Source organism: Panthera tigris, chromosome B4 (genome assembly GCF_018350195.1).
Source record: "Panthera tigris isolate Pti1 chromosome B4, P.tigris_Pti1_mat1.1, whole genome shotgun sequence".
In the NCBI taxonomy this organism is placed as follows: Eukaryota; Metazoa; Chordata; class Mammalia; order Carnivora; family Felidae; genus Panthera; species Panthera tigris.
This window is the reverse complement of record NC_056666.1, coordinates 92,700,550-92,717,688: the sequence shown is the minus strand read 5'-3', so window position 1 is coordinate 92,717,688 and position 17,139 is coordinate 92,700,550. Positions and strand designations below refer to the sequence as shown.

Below are 17,139 nucleotides of genomic sequence, written 5' to 3'. Positions count from 1 at the left end.
TTTTTGGTTTCAAGGTCCTAAAATAATTTAGAAGTATTAAAGGATGTAGTGACCAAAGTTTTTCAAAAAAGCACAAGTAGCTAGAAACATAACAGAAGTATCTTCTTGATAATCAAATTACATTTAAAATAAGGTCCCACAGCCTTACCCTAGCCTGCCTATAAAAGTCCCATATGAGTTGACTCTCTTCAATCTCATTTCCTACCATACTTTTCTTTGCTGTGTTCAGACTGGCCTCCTTGCATAGTTTGTTTTCAGGATCTTTGCAGTTTCTGTTCCTGTCTGGAATAACTTGTCTCCCAAATTTTTGCACGTTTTGCCTCCTCTCACTCATTACCTGTTACTTCCTTAGAAGAGGCCTGTCCTGATTACCTCTTCTATTTAAAGTTGTACCCACTGTCATCTTCTATCCATCAACTCTCTTTTTTTCAAAGCTCTAATTGCCCAACAGGCTAAATATTTATTTGTGGTCTAACTCCCTTAAATAATGTCAACACCATAAAGGCAGGGTTTTTGTCTGCTTTGCTGACAGACTGAATTTAAATACTTGTTGAAAGATAAACAAACAAAACCAACACTGAGTGACTTCAAGAATAAGCGTTTAGTAACTTACCAATAAACTGATTTTGCATAAAACTCAATGTTATCAGAAAAATCTCCAATTTCATCTTTGGCAATGCTCTCTAGCCAATCCACCACGAGCTAGGAAAGGAAAAAAAAAAAAAGACCATTAACTATAAAATCTGTTACTGTTTTACTTGAAATGGTACTTCCATCCTTAATTCAAAATGTTTCTGATTAAAAAATACCAACTAACAATTTTTCCAACCACTATTTTTGCTTTTTTAAGATACATAAATATAGCAAAAGAATGAAATTTTCTATAGGAATAATACAGTTCTTAAAAAGCTATTTCTGGAAATGCTAGGGCTATTTATTTGAAAACTGAAGAACAAGGTTAACTCCTTTTAACTGTAAGTAAAAACATCAAAAAGAAAAACAGTTTTTTTAAGTTTTAAATTTATAAAAGTTTCAGTTCTTTGTGTGTCATTTACCTTTTCTCCATGCTTCATAAAAAAATATTTTAAAATTCTAATCTTACCTGACTTTGTCGGACAAGTGGATCTCTCTGAAATAATGTTTCCACCACCACTTTCTCACTGGCATTAAGAGCCTATTAAAAAAATTATTTAAAGAAAGAAAAAAAAAGATGTTCTAAGAATATTATTTTAATAGAAAGGAAAAGGTGAACCTGACATGTATTCAATTACCCATAAACATTTAACCACACAGCAGATCTGTACATTCATGTGTGAAAATTTTTCTTAAGCAAATTTCAAACTGCTAGATCAATCTGCAGCTGTTCTTGATACTTTCATTCTTTAGCTATTCGTGGAATTTTAAAACTCTACTTCCTCAGAGATGTTTAGGGAAAACAAAACACAGAACAAAATGAAACAAGCAAAAAAAATCATAGTAAAGGGCAGGATGCAATCGTGTGACATTATCAGAAAGTGAACATTTAAAAACTTCTAAACTCTTGGGTGGGGGTGGGCTAAATGGGTGATGGCCATTACGGACAAAACTGTGTGGAGCACTGGGTATTATACATAAGTGACGAATCACTCAATTCTACTCCTGAAAACAATTATTACACCATATGTTAACTGATGAGAATTTAAATAAAAATTTGAAAAAAATAATAGAAACTCTTTCATTCTACATAGCAGAAGTTGATAGGTAATAAAATTTCACAATCCAAGGGCTTTCCTTAACAAGACACAAGATAATGAATGATCAAGGAAAACTTCACAGATGTGATCATATAAAAGTGGGAATGTCTACTTGACAAAGACCCCTTAAACAAAACTGAACGACAAGTAAAAGGAGGACTATCTTTAACATATACCAGAGGAAACAATAATTGGAAAATGAGCAAAGTGTATGATTACAGAATTCATGTAAGAATATTAAGGCTTAAGAATGAAGAATACTAGGGGTGCCTGGGTGGCTCAGTCGGTGAAGCGTCCGACTTCAGCTCAGGTCTAGATCTCATGGTTCGTGGGTTTGAGTCCCTCATCGGGCTCTGTGCTGACAGTTCAGAGCCTGGAGCCTGCTTCAGATTCTGTGTCTCCCTCTCTCTCTGACCCTCCCCTGTTAGCACTCGGTCTCTCAAAAATAAATAAACGTTAAAAAAAAAATGTTTTTTTAAAAATGAAGAACACTCCACCTTGCTAATAATCGATAATATACACATTAAAGTGACACACCTAATCTCCAATTGGCAACATCAAATGAGTTAGAGGAAGCATTTTCACCCATTGTCAGTACACTGCATTAGGAAGGCAAGATGACAATCTATCAAATTTTGACCCAATTTCACTTCCAGAAATATAGGAAATATTGAAATACATAGATAAATACGAAGAAGAATGTTCACTGCCTTACTGATTGCTACAGCAGAAACAGTGGAAACAACCTAAATATGTCTATCAGAATGTCTGAAAAAATTTCAGTACTGGCATATTATGAAAAAATAAGGTAAACCTACATGAACTGACAGAAAAAACAAATATTGGTGATTAAAAAAGAAACTCTTAGTATAATGTATAAATGAAATCATACTCTATGTTAAAAAAATAAAACAAACCCATGGGGCGCCTGTGTGGCTCAGTCAGATAAGCCTCTGACTCTTGATTTTGAGCCCCAAACTGGAACTCTGTGCTGACAGCATGCTTGAGATACTCTCTGCCCCGTCACACACATACTCTCTCCCTCTCGTGTGCACACACTCTCAAAATAAGTAAACATTAAAACACACACACACACACACACACACAGACACACAGACACACACACACACACACAACCATGTGTATATATACATATAAAGATGCACAGAAAAGTGTCTGGTCGCAAATTGTTAGAACAGTAAGGGATAAAAGAGGACTTTTACCTTTTACCCTATAATATAAATCAATATTTGGTTACTTTATGAGATTGTATCTTTTACTTGTAAAATTTTTTAAATGAAGAAACTCAAGATGGAGGGTCAGAAATCAAATCCTATTATTAAAAACCATTTTAAGTTTTAAACATTTATAAAGGAAAAAAATTAATCTTAAACTTACACTAAGTACAAACATATTTTCATCTTCTAATGCAGACTGTATTCTGTCTCTGAGGAAAAATAACAAAATGAAAAAAGCTTAAATTGCATAAATATATGAAATCACCTTTTAAACTATATATATACACAAACCTACATTCTCTCCAGCATAAACAAGTTGAGCTTCCAATAAACTTAATCATTCTTTTGAAACAAAGATACAAGTAGTAAGTACCTTCTGGATCGGATATTGACATCTGAGCAAATCTGATATTTACTAAAAACAGACACTGCAAAAAGTCTTTCCTGGCTACCTGCTAAGGCACACACTGAACTTTCTAATATATTTGTTTTCACATGGCAAAAATTATATAATCTAATTTTCTTTCAGGATTTTCTCATCACAGTGAGAAAGCAGAGAATGAGAGGCAAAACCACTGAGCATCTGAGAGAAGGAATATTTGGTTAACTTCTTTCAAACTGCCACTTTATATAAAGTCTATTTTTCAGTTCCTTTTAAAATTTTTTACTGTTAATTTATTTTTGAGGGAGAGAGAGAATGAGCAGGGGAGGGGCAGAGAGAGAGGGAGACACAGAATCCAAAGCAGAGTTCTTTTTCTTGTCTATCCTAAGTACTGCAGTATTTTCAGTACTTTCCTGATCTTATTTTTGGGAGCTACCGGCTTTATGATCTAATATTCCTCTCTTCCCTCCTCACTCACTCCTGATAATCATCTAATGATGAGGCATTAGAAACAGTAAGTACCAAAGATAGTAGAACCTATTTCCACACATCCTACTCTAACTTTTAAATTAATTTGCCTATTTGGGGGCCTGGGTGGCTCAGGTCATGATCTCACAGTTCTTAGGACTGAGCCCCATGTCAGGCTCTGTGCTGACAGCGTGGAGCCTGCTTGGGATTCATTCATTCTCTCTCTCTCTCTCTCTCTCTCTCTCTCTCTCTCTCTCTCTCTCCCTGTAAAATAAATAAACATTAAAAAGACAAACCATGTTTAAATTAATTAAATTAATTTGCCTATTGGTTACCTTGTGTTTATTTCACTTATGAGGCCTACACAACTTTACCTATACAGAGAAGCCAGCAGCCTCCATGTGACCATCTCCTGTTGAAGAAGCCAGAGCATACTGGCTGTTTTTGAGAACTTCTGAAGTCCAGGTGTTGCTCGGCTCACTATTTTACTCAGTATATTCACCTAACGTAAAGACACACATGTAAAGAGGTTTTCTATCATTCTGAGCCATAACTGCATATTCTTCAAGTGCACAGCTCTAAAACTAAACATACACACACACACACACACATTTAGAGTATGAATTTTTCCTATCTATTGCCTTTTTTAAATTGAATGGAAATATAACATTCCCACTCGAAACGGTCTTAATTTGAAGTAAGGTGTGTTTATGTGAGTATATATGTAAAAGTTTAATATACTCCAAATTTCAGATTAAACAAGAACAGCCATGGATACATTTTTTTCTTCTTTTATAAGCTAAATCTAACCTATTCCTGACAAATCTAACCTATATCTAACCAGAAGATAAACCAAATCTAACCTATTCCTGACAAAATGATAACATGGACTAACAGCATAGCAATGAAAGTTGAAAATAAAGTTATCTTCAATTTATGCCTGGAAAATTTATACCATACATCAAATCAAGAAAAATATTTTAAGATTGGTACTAAAACACTGTCATTGCTAACCACAACTTAACCAAAGTCCCCTCCTTGTTCTAAAACCAGAGTTCTTAACCTTTTTCAGGTTGAGGCATTATGTGAAAATCTAACGAACAGCATGGATGTTCTCCCCAGAAACACACACAAAATTATTTATCAGAAGGTTTAAGAATCCAGGGTAAAGGAAACCTTTCTCAAAGGTTTTGAACAGTACCTCTTAATCTTCTGAAGTGAAATTCAGACACAGAATCGCTCTTATTCAGAACATGAAGAATCATTACCACCACAACACCTTTTCCCTCTCTTTAAAAAGTACTCACAAAATAATGTTACTTTTGTCTTAAGGCCAGTGTTTAATAAAAGTGTTATCAGTACTTCTCATTATTTTCTATTGGAACCCTAACTCTAGTAATTCACTAAGTGACTGTTACTGCTTCAGTTATTTAATGAAGTTACTGCTTTTATAATGGAACAATTCAGAGATTGATTATTGAAACAATATTAAACGATCAAGAAATGTTGGCTATTATATTGTAATCATTCTTGAATGTAATAAAGTCCATTTATTTATTTGCTTATTTTTTTAGTAATCTCTACACCCAACATGAGGCTTGAACTCATGACCCTAAGGATCAAGAGTCACATGCTTTTCCAACTGAGCCAGCCAAATGCTCTTCCTCTTCCTTTTTAAAAAAACAGACTTAATGTTTTAGAGCAGATTTAGGTTTACAGCAACACTGAGTGGAAAGTACAGAGTTCCCATTGCTTTCTGCCTATCAGGATCCAGCACCAGAGTGGAACATTTGTTACAACAATGAACCTACACTGACATGTCATTATCATCCAAAGTCCATAGTTTACATAAGGGTTCATTCTTGGTGTTGTATATTCTACAGGTTTTGACATAAATGACATGTATCCACCACCATTTATCTCATACAGTTTCACTCCCCTAAACATTTACCAGGTTCCACTTTTCATCCTTATATTCCCCCACCCTCTGGGAACCACTGATCTTTTCACTCTCTCCAAAGTTTTGCCTTTTCCAGAATATTGTTTAGTTGGATTCATGTAATATGTAGCCTTTTCGAATTGGTTTCTTTAGCTTACTGATATGCACTTAGGGTTCATCCTTGTCTTTTCATGGCTTGATGGCTCATTTCTTTTTAGCATTCAACAATATTCCATTGTCTAGATACACACAGTTGATTTATCCATTCGCTTACTAAAAGACAACCTGGTTGCTTCTGAATTTAGGCGATGACAAATAAAGCTGCTATAAACATTTACATGTAGGTTTCTGTGTGGGCCTAAGTTTTTAACTCGTTTTGGTAAATGCCACAGTATGAATGTTGTGGAATCATATGATAAGACTATGTTCAGGTTTCTAAGAAACTGAGAAAGTGTCTTGCAAAGTGACTCCACCGTTTTGCAATCCCACCAACAACGAATGAGAGTTACTGCTGCTCCACACCCTTGCCAGCGTGTGGTATTGATAGGTGTTGGGGACCTTTGCCATTCTACTAGGCGTATGACATCTCATGATTTTAATTTGCAATTCCACGATGACATAAGATGTTGAACACCTTTTCACATGCTTTTTTGCCATCTGTAGATTTTCTCTGGTGAGGCGTCTGTTAATGTGTTTTGTCCGTTTTTTTAATTGGATGTTCATTTTCTAATTATTGGGTTTAAAGAGTTCTTTGTATATTCTAGATTCTCCTTTTTTTTTAAGTAGCAGAATCCTTCGGTCTCCCAAAGAAATCTCATATGGACCTTCAATAAGCAAAAAGCAGAGCTGCCCTGGCTAACCTCCCAACCATGCTACCCCTGCCACTACACCCTTAAGACATCTCCCCCCTTAAATACAGTATGGAAATTCACAGGTTGATGCTGTTCAAAAAACTAAGAGTACTGAAGTTTGACCAACAATGGAGTGAAAGTAACTTACCTGACTACTACAGATGTTTTCATATTCTTCTACAAGGTCAAAAACCGTATTTGAAGAGTGCTTCAAGTAAGACTGCAGGAAATCAGAAAACATACTCATGGATGCTAGAACACATTAAAAAGAAAAGGAACAGGAAAAGTTAAGTGACATACTCCTAGGTAATTATGTTTCTATGAAAACTTAACAACACAGCTACATATCTCTTCTTTTTCTGCTGTATTTTCTAAAAAATTACAACAGTGGTGGGGTGCCTGGGTGGCTCAGTCAGTTAAAGTGTCTGACTCTTGATCTTGGCTCAGGTCATGATCTCACAGTTCATGAGTTGGAGCCCTACATCAGGCTCCGTGCTGGTGGTGTGGAGTCTGCTTGGAATTCTGTCTCTCCCTCTCTCTCCCTGTCCTTCCCCCCACCCCAAACAAAATAAATTAAACTAAAAAAAAATTGTAACTGTGGTAAGATAAACATAACAAAATTTACCATCTTAACCATTTTTAAGTGTACAGGTTAGTGGCATTAAGTACATTCACAATGCTGTGCTACCATCACCATCATCCATCCACAGAATTCTTTTCATCTTGCAGAACTACAACTCAGGACAGCCAAAGCGATCCTAAGAAGGAACAAAGCTGGAGGTACTATACTTCCTGATTTCAAACTATACTACAAAGCTTGAGTAATTAAAACAGTATGAGAGGCCCCTGGGGTGGCTCAGCTTGTTAAGTGTCCAACCCTTGATTAGGGCTCAGGTCATGATCTCACAGTTCTTGAGATCAAGCAGCACAGAGCCTGCTTAAGATTCTCTCTCTCCCTCCCTCTTCCCCGCCCCCTCCCCCACTCTCATGTGCACATGCTCTCTCTCAAAATAAATAAAGTTAAAAAAAAAAAAAAAAAAGCAGTATGAGAGGCATAAAAACAGACACATAGATCAATGGAACAGAATAGGATCCAGAAACAAATTCCCGCATGTATAGTCAACTAATATTTGACAGGGGAGCCAAGAATACTCACTGGGGAAAGAACAGCCTTTTCAATAAATGGTGCTAGAAAAACTGATGATCACATACGGAAAAATGAAATTGGACCCCCTAGATTACACCACTCATAAAAATTAACTTGTGGGGTACCTGGGTGGCTCAGTCAGTTAAGCATCTGACTTTGGTTCAGGTCATGATCTCATGGTTTGTGGGTTCAAACTCCCGTGTCGGGCTCTGTGCTGACAGCTCAGAGCCTGGAGCCTGCTTTGGATTCTGTGTCTCCCTCTCTCTCTCTGCCCCTCCCCAACTTGTGCTCCGCTTCTCTCAAAAATAAATAAACACTAAAAAAAATTTTTTAAAGGGGCAACTGAGTGGCTCAGTTGGTTAAGCATCCGACTTTGGCTCAGGTCATGATCTCACAGTTTATGGGTTCAAGCCCCACATCGGGCTCTGTGCTGACATCTCAGAGCCTGGAGTCTGCTTCAAATCCTGTGTATCCCTCTCTCTCTCTGCCCCTCCCCAGCTCACGTACTCTGTCTCTCAAAAATGAATAAATGTTAAAAAAAAATTAACTTGAAATGGAATGGAGACTTAAACTTAAGACCTGAAACCATAAAACTCCTAGAAAAAAATATAGGCAAAGAGCTCCTTGACATTGGTCTTGGTAACAACTTTTTGGATATGACACCAAAAGCACAAGAAACAAAAGCAAAAGTCAAAAAGTCTGACTCAAACTCAAGAACTGTGAGATCATGACCTGAGTTGAAGTCAGACGCTTAACCCACTGAGCCACCCAGGCACCCCACGTTATAGTTCTTTCTACATTCTAGATATTACCCTTTTATCAGACATAGGATTTGCAAATACATTCTCCCATTCTGTGGGCTGCCTTTTCACTCTACTGACTGTATCTTTTGATGCATGAAAATTTTAGATTTTGATGTAGTTCAATGTATTTTTTTCTCTTGTTACCTACAAGTCTTTTAAGAGCACACGGATGTGTTGGCTATTAATCTGTCAACAACTACTACAAAAATATGAGCCAAATTTTAAAATATCTGATTTGTATTTTAAACACATAACAAAGTAGCTGAGAAAGTTGTAACAGATACTAAGATGATATATTCTACTCAGGGAAAACATACACACTCCACTACAGTAGTGTATCATATTGAAGGTCTCATCCAGTGTTCATACTAAAAATGAACTTTTTTTCTTTCTATTTTATCTATTTAGTAAAAAGGATATCTAAATCACTCAAAATCTGAGTACTTATTACTGGCAGATACTATAAGGAAGCAGTGGTTACCACAGTGTTAAGAGAAGGGCTGTATAATCAAACTGCTTAGTTTCAAATCCTGGTGCCATCACTTTCTAGCCAGGTGAGCTTATGCAAGCTACCCATTCTGAGCAGCAGTTCCCTTTCCCCTCTGACGGTAATAGCTACTGTAACTCTTCAATGGACCGCTACAGAAGATAATGTTCACCCAGGGGTAAGCACACGGACTCTGGCACGTTAGCTGACGATGATGATAAAATGAAGATCCCATGTGGTAATGAACACATACAGGCACATGAAAAGCAAACTTTTCTTTCCAAAGGGGAATGGTAATAACCAACCTGAAACTAGAAAGGTCTTCATACTATTTGAAAAAAAGACAGCATTAGCATCCAGGTGAAAACATGTCAATATTAGATAAAAACTAAACCTAGAGAAAAAGAGATGCCCTTTCAACAGAAATACGAAAAGAATGAAGATATGAGACTTATCTAATAACCTAACAAGGTATTTGAACTGAAAAATGAAGTGGCAAGATGCCGCTCCAACTGAGAACGAAGGTGAGATTCTCAACCTTCCAGAGCTACTACATCAAATGGCTCAGCCATAACCATAACTAATCAGCTTAATGAAAAATATTTTATAATGACACTCAGGAATAGGAGATAGTTTCCTGGGTCTCAGTCAAGCCAACAGGCTACACTGTTAAAGAGTTAACGCCATTTTACCAGCTTCGCCAGGATCATCCTCACGTAACATAACGGCACTGAGAGTTACATCCTCTGTTACACTGTGGGACTCTGTACTTGTGAGGAGTCCTGAACGCTGTGATGTGAATGCAGCAGCCCAATTACTGTCATCCAGATTAGTTACCTATAAAAAAAAAAAGGAAGATACGGAAAAGTAATGAGCTATTGCCATTGAGTACAAAAAAAGACATTAATGGCTATTTTGTTAAGGAAATCGCAGCTTTTATACTGTTTTCTTCTCTGTACCACTCCGTATCTTTTTTTAAAAGGCAATAAATACTGCATTTTGTAACATTTAAGCTGATATTAACATGTAAAATAAGGCGGTCATACTGCTCTAAGTTCACATCGGTTATTCACTATTGGGAAAACGTACAGGACAAATGATCCAGTTTTTTCAACATATAAATGCTAACAAAAAGGGTGATGGAAGAACTTACAGATTAAAAGATGAGCCACATCAAGCAAATGCAGTGTGTTTACCTTATTTGAATCCTGATTTAAACAAACCGACTTAAGAAGACATGACACAACTGAGGAAATTTTAAACAAACCAACTTAAAATTTGACACAGCCGAGGAAATGTGAACACTTAGTAAAATATATACAATAATGAAAACATATATATACACAAAATGGATATTTAAGATGATAAACAAATTACTCTGTGTGTACGTATGTGTGTGTGTGGAATGTTAGATGTGTTAATGGCATCGTGTTAAAGAAAGAATTGTCTTATGTCTCAGAGATATGCACAAAAATATTTATGGGTAAAATGGTATGAAATCTGGGAGGTGTAAAGTAACAAAGGGGAAACACTTGTGGGTGTAGATGAAATAGGATCAGCCATATATTAATAACTGGGCAAAGAGCACATGAGGGCTTGTTCTATTTCCGGACGTGTCTGAAGTGTGTGCACACACATTTAAAAAAAAATTTTTTTTATGTTTATTTATTTCTGAGACAGAGAGAGACAGAGCATGAAGCGGGGGAGGGGCAGAGAGAGAGGGAGACACAGAATCCGAAGCAGGCGCCAGGCTCTGAGCTGTCAGCAGAGCCCGACGTGGGGCTCGAACTCACAAACCGTGAGATCATGACCCGAGCCGAAGTCAGTCGCACAACCGACTGAGCCACCCAGGCGCCCCCACATTTTTTTAAATTCACCTTTACTTAAAATCACCTTTATTTAAGATCTTCTGAAAACCAGAGAAAGCTGTCTGAAGGTTTAAAAATTTGTCTTTATTAAAATCCAGGCACAAGCAACAATAAAAATGTTTATTTAAACCCAAACATTTTATAATAATGCCCATATTATTAATAATTTACTCTGTCCTAGGCTTTATGAGACTAGAAATCTTACTATTAATCTTGCAGTTCTGAAGCAATAAATAATAAGTCATCTTCTTTTGTTTAACCCCAGATGCAGTCAATTCACTCATGTTTTTAAGCAAAATAAGATAAATGCTGCTAACATAACCAGATTCAAAAGCAGCGTAAAATTATTCAATGACTATATCATTGTTAGACATTAACATTCTAAAAATCCGTAAGACAATAAGAAGTATTTAACAAATCAATTTATCCTTTTAAGGAGAGGTTTAACAAGCTAAACCATTCTTCAGAAAACACCTGATCTAGACAATTTCAAATGTGTGCAAAAATCCCTGTGACTTTTCTGGGGCGCCTGGGTGGCTCAGTCAGTTAAGTGTTTGACTTGATTTCGGCTCAGGTCATGATCTGCGGTTTGTGAGATGGAGCCCATGTCGGGCTCTGCACTCACAAGTGTGGAGCCTGCTTGGGATTCTTTCTCTGCCCCTCCTCTGCTTGCTCTCTCAATGTAAATAAACTTAAAAAAAAAAAAAAAATCGCTGTGCCCTTTTAATAAGCACAGAGCCAAACACAGAACTGTTTTTATTTTGTTTTTAGCACTAAATTTTCCATCATCCTCTACTACTCCAACAGAACTCTTCTGTTTCCTTCTCTTATTAGATTGAATCCTTTCTTTTTTATAGGGTATTTTGAACACCTAGGTCAAGTCATTCTGTATGTTTATACGACATTTCTTCTATTTTCAATACTGTACCACACAGTGATTTCTAAAGAGTGTCTCATCTACTTTTTCCAACATTTTCTCTTTTCTTTCCTTTAATACATTCTCTCTTCCTTATGATACTCTGCATCCATTTCTCTTGGCTTCCTACTCTTCTATGCTTCAAAACAGGGATCATCAGCAACCAATCAAGTATTTCTTCAGAGGAGCAGACTGTCAGATTAACACATTCTACCTGCACCCAAATGTTGCTGGCATTAGTTTCCAACTGTGACAGGAGATGCTTAAGGTTTTCAGTTTTCTGAAAGCCTAACCAAAAAACAGTTTCAATCTACGTAACCTAGTTAACTCTTTTGAGGACTATGACTTCAAACCTCACTAAAGGCTTTTAAGCTCCATATCTTACTTATATGAAAAGGGGGAAATTTTTACCCCATTTTTCCACATACCATAGACAGATTTCCCAAGAACCCTGAAGACTGTGTAAGCCGGGGAGACCTCCCTCCTGTTCCAAGAATGCAGGAAACATCTGGATGCCTCAGTAAGCTTCGGCTGGGTGGAGTAACTACAAACAAGAGGTTAGAAAAAGAATCCAAAGTGCATGAACATTGATCATGAAAACAGAACAATCAAACAACCAATAAATAACTTTGTTTCTAATTATTTAGACTCTAACCAAGTAAATCCTTTAAATATTAACATTTCCATGATATGAAGATTTAACTTATTTTTGTAAATTTGATCTTTTGGTACTAGTGAGCCCAGCAGGAAAATCTTTTACTGCAAACAGAGATGCTTTCATTATAACATAACTAAGTAGTAAAAAAAAGAAAGACACTAATGAGTCCACGGATTATTCATATTCCAATTTTACAAATACTGAAGAGGTAGTTTAGTGTAAAGGGCACAGGCTTTGAAGTAAACAGATCATTGTCTGAATTTTGGTTCCATCACTTACATATATGCTTAGCCATGCTATCCTCATTGAATAACTTCTCCACGTCTCGATTTCAGTTTTGGTAAAATAGAGATAGAATACCTACATCACAGTTATTGTGTATTTATGTAAAGTATAGTGCCTCACACATGGTAAGGGTTCAACAAATAGTAATGCAATCATTATTATTTGTTCTTAACTATTGATATTGTAACCAAAGATTATCATGTGTACTGTAAGCTTTAACATATAGCTATTACTATTATTAAATATTATATTAGTTATTAAATATTATGTATATTTAACATATACAAATATATATGACAAATACTTGTTATATATATATAAATATATATATTATATATTGTACATAATATTTATATATACATCAAATACTTGTTATATATTTGTACATATTAATATACATTACTATATTCTTAAATGCTTTAAAGGCAAAAATTCTTATGAGGCACCTGGGTGGCTCAGTCATTTGAGCATCACACTTCAGCTCAGGTCATGGTCTCACAGTTCATGAGTCAGAGCCCCGCATCAGGCTTGCTGCTGTCAGCGCAGAGCCCAATTTGGATCCTTTATCTCCCTTTCTTTCTGCCCTTCCCCGGCTCACACTGTCTCTCGAAAATAAATAAAACGGTAAAAAAAAAAAAAAAAATCTTACAAGGTGGTCGAAACAAACTGGGAGTTCGAGGGATAACCTGGTTTCTTGGTGTAGTATTAGCAAAAATTTCATCTTGGGATGGCCGAACTATAGGAAGAGTTAAGAAAAGTTTTCCATACAAAAAAGACACCATTAAAGTTAGAATCAACCATATTTACCCTACATAAAATATCTGAATACACTTTTCAACAAGATTTTGATGGCTACCACTTTTTCTATGCAGAGTAAATCACTCCCTCTACTGCTTAATTTTTCAGATATCAGTCTTATATTACTACACACTGAACTAAGAGTACTTAGATTTCAAATAAAAAAAGGATATCTCATCTCAGCAGAAGCTAGCTACAACACGATAGCAAGAACATCCTTATTTTCAGGGTAACACAAATTTTAACAATTTCCCTATCATTTTATTATAATACTGAATGTCTAATATCTCTCATAAAAAGACAATTCTATAATTCTGATTCCAAGCATGCTGTAATTTGAATAATGATGCTTACAATGTAAAGGATACTTAAAACTCTTTTTTGAGCACTCTGTTTCCGTGCAGTCCGAGTCACTTCTGCCTCTCGGATCACAGGAGATGACATCTCTCCATAGCCGCTCCTAAAACAGTGTAATTAAGTTCATGTGAGTGAAATGACAATGTACCATTTGCAAAAAACTCTATCATGACTGGAGCAAAAGACCCTGGGTCAGTCAAAGCATAGATCATCCCAGTAGCCAAGTCTTTGACCTTTTGGTTAACAGCGCTCTTTGATTCCAAACCCTGCTTATCCCTCAAAGCCCACTTCTCAAATTTTTCCTGCACAGGCATCTTTGAGTTTCTAGCACTCACTATGTTATTCTCACCTATGGAATGATTTCAACACTTGGCATCTATATCATAGCACTGTTTTACATAATTGCTTCATGAAGGCAGGTCTTTCCTTGGTTGAATTGAGGAGTTCCCTGAAATTGCAGGAACCATCTCTTAAAAGAATCTTCCGCAGTTTCCAAAAGTCTTCAAACCATGGGTACTACGAAAAATAAAATCTGTTGTTGGGACTGGTGAGATGGGAAGCTAATTAAAAAAGAATTCTAATAAATTGGAGAAATGACTCTTCAAGTCATTTCTCCACAAAGTACACTAATGGCATCTCCTGTCTCAGTACTGTTGCAGTTGACCTGATCTCCCGTTGTTCTCAGCTCAAGGTCTAGAAAATAAATCGTGTGAATTAAAAGACCTATATTTTGAGGGGCGCCCGGGTGGCTCAGTCAATTAAGCATCTGACTTCGGCTCAGGTCACGGTCTCATGGTTCGTGAGTTTGAGCCCCGTGTCCAGCTCTGCGCTGACAGCTCAGAGCTAGGAGCCTGCTTCAGATTCTGTGTCTCCCTCTCTCTCTGACCCTCCCCCACTCATGCTCTGTCTCTCTCTCTAACAAAAGAATCAACATTAAAAACAAAAAAAAAAAGACCTGTATTTTGAGACAAGAATCTCACATGCTTTTTCCTCCACTCAAAATCTTAAGATAGCTCTGAAGCCTATAGAATCAAGTCCAAATTTCCTTTATTTTTAAAATCTAACCCCCGACTTACCAGTTCAGTCTTATACTCAACCACAAACATCCCCATACAAACATACATTGCATGTGACCATTCAGCTACACAATACCTTCCTTTTCATATTCTTGCACCCTGTAGATGTTTCTTCCACAGAAGCCTACATTTGCCCCTCTCATCCACCTGGTGAACACTTACTCACCAAAGAGCCTCCTGGAGTCTGGAGACACATATATCAGGTGGGCAACTTGGTTCTTCTACTTATTAGCTTCCTAACTGTCACCAAGTTCTTAAACTCTTTTAGCCCCAGTGTAATCTATGAAAAGAGGATCAGAGTACCTATCCTCATAGGATTGTAGGAAGACTAAATTAGCTAATACAATATATATGGTAATAACAAAGCATTTAAGGCACTCAATGTTAGCTATTATTCAGGCCAACTAGAGAGTTACCTCCTTTGAGAAGTCTTCCTGATAGATCCCGTGGCAGAGAGACTTTTATCGCATCCTCATTTTCTCTTCCCACAGAAAAGTTAAAACACATCATTTTGCACTGCTCGATTGTCTCCTCCACTACAACTAATTCCCAGAGGCCAAGAACAGGAAAAACTCACCTGTATAGCAGGAGGCTAGCACAGTGCCAGGGTCATAGAAAGACTTTAATTCTGTAACTACCTGATGCTGGAACTTGTATCAGAAAGTCTGGGCTGAGATCCCAGTTCCGTCACTGTCTGGCTTTGTGATCTCGGTCAGGTCAGTCGGCATGTCGAAAGCCAGACCACCTCCTATTCCGCCCACCCCAGCAATGAAAAACGTTGCCCCAAAACGCAGAACAGATGGCAGAGCTGCCGCGAAAACGCAAGGGACGATCACTGTCCGTATCCATTCCCGACCCAAGCTGCCTTTCTTCCATCATCTGCAGAGACTCCCAGCCCGGGGAAGGAGTCCTAGGGTTAGCACCCGGGCCTTCCTCGGCTTCCTGTGGGAGTCGGGCTTCGACTGTTTAGTTCCGCCCTACAAGCAGGAAGGGCAAGTGTCCTAGCTTAACCATTACCACCTCAACTGACCTGTCCATGGCCACAGCCTTCTCCACCGAGAAGCTCGCCAACTCGACTCCAGCTTAACCACCGCGTTTCAGCCTTCCCGCTCTCCGGAAGCAAACCCTTCGACCCGGAAGCATGTCCTAGCTAAGCCGTCTTAGAAAAAAAGAGGAGGGAGGAAGAAACACCTTTCCCCTTGAGCGCACGCGCGACGACTTCCGCCTTCCTGCCGCAGGTCCGGTCTGCGCAGGCGCGAAGGCTGTGCTTCAGTGTGATGGCGTCTGACGGGACCCGGCTGAGCTGGGGAGGGCTGAGGGGGCGGAGCAGGGGGCGGGGCAAGGGCGGGGCCGGTGGGTTTAGCGGTGTGGCGACGCTGCCGCTTTGCCTGACTGGCATTTGTGGGCGTGGTCCAGGCGCCAGGTTATCCTAGAGGGAAACTTGGCTTGTATTGATAGTCTAGAGAAATGTGCGGTCATTTCCTGGTATTCTCAGGAGGCCGGGACTGAGAAGGAACCTGGACCCTGAATTCAGACATGCAGGCTCTCCCCTCCACCTCCGGGGTCCCTGCCAGTCTCACTGAACTCATCTTGTTTGAACTGTAGCGTAAACCCCCTACAGTTCTTGATATTGTTTTCCGTAATGGCTCTTTGTTTTTCTTTAACTTGGTATTTTTCCCTATTAAGGAGAAAAGGATCATTTGCCTTAGAAACCATAAAGAGTGGGGTGCCTGGGTGGCTCAGTCGGTTAAGCATTGAACTTTGGCTCAGGGCATGATCTCCTGTGTTGTAAGTTTGAGCCGGTTTCGGATCCTCTGACTCTCTCTCTGCCCCTCCCCTGCTGGCTCAGCCTCTCGTTCTCTCGCTCTCTCTCTCAACAATAAACATTAAAAGGGGCACCTGGGTGGCTCAGTGGGTTAAGCATCCGACTTCCGCCCAGGTCAGGATCCCGCGCTTCGTGGGTTCAGGCCCCGCGTGGGGCTGTGTGCTGACAGTTCGGAGCCTGGAGCCTGCTTCGGATGCTGTTTCTTCCTCTCTCTCTCAAACCCTCCCCTGCTTGCACTCTGTCTCTCTAGCTCCCCAAAATAAATAAGTATTAAAAAAAAATAAGTACATAAAATAAACATTAAAAGA

General features: G+C 38.2%; 1 protein-coding gene across 5 annotated transcripts in view; it reads right to left on the bottom strand.

Moving 5' to 3' along the window:
* NUP107 (nucleoporin 107) overlaps nt 1-16,260 on the bottom strand; it is a 42,935-nt gene extending 26,675 nt beyond the window's left edge. The window contains exons 1-11 of one of the 5 annotated variants that reach the window (XM_042992715.1): nt 16,037-16,260; nt 14,280-14,446; nt 13,942-14,033; nt 13,425-13,511; nt 12,261-12,376; nt 9,741-9,885; nt 6,760-6,863; nt 4,196-4,323; nt 3,132-3,180; nt 1,103-1,174; nt 614-702 (exon numbers count right to left, since the gene is read on the bottom strand). In XM_042992715.1, the coding sequence (XP_042848649.1) occupies nt 614-702; nt 1,103-1,174; nt 3,132-3,180; nt 4,196-4,323; nt 6,760-6,863; nt 9,741-9,885; nt 12,261-12,376; nt 13,425-13,511; nt 13,942-14,017 (866 nt within the window). In that variant the 5' untranslated portion in view covers nt 14,018-14,033; nt 14,280-14,446; nt 16,037-16,260. Of the gene's footprint in view, nt 1-613; nt 703-1,102; nt 1,175-3,131; nt 3,181-4,195; nt 4,324-6,759; nt 6,864-9,740; nt 9,886-12,260; nt 12,401-13,420; nt 13,512-13,941; nt 14,034-14,279; nt 14,447-15,422; nt 15,519-15,583; nt 15,664-16,036 lie in introns of those variants that run through there. The other 4 variants (XM_042992717.1, XM_042992716.1, XM_007082227.3 and 1 more) reach the window with 4 other exon arrangements.
* Between the last annotated feature and the right edge of the window lie 879 nt (nt 16,261-17,139).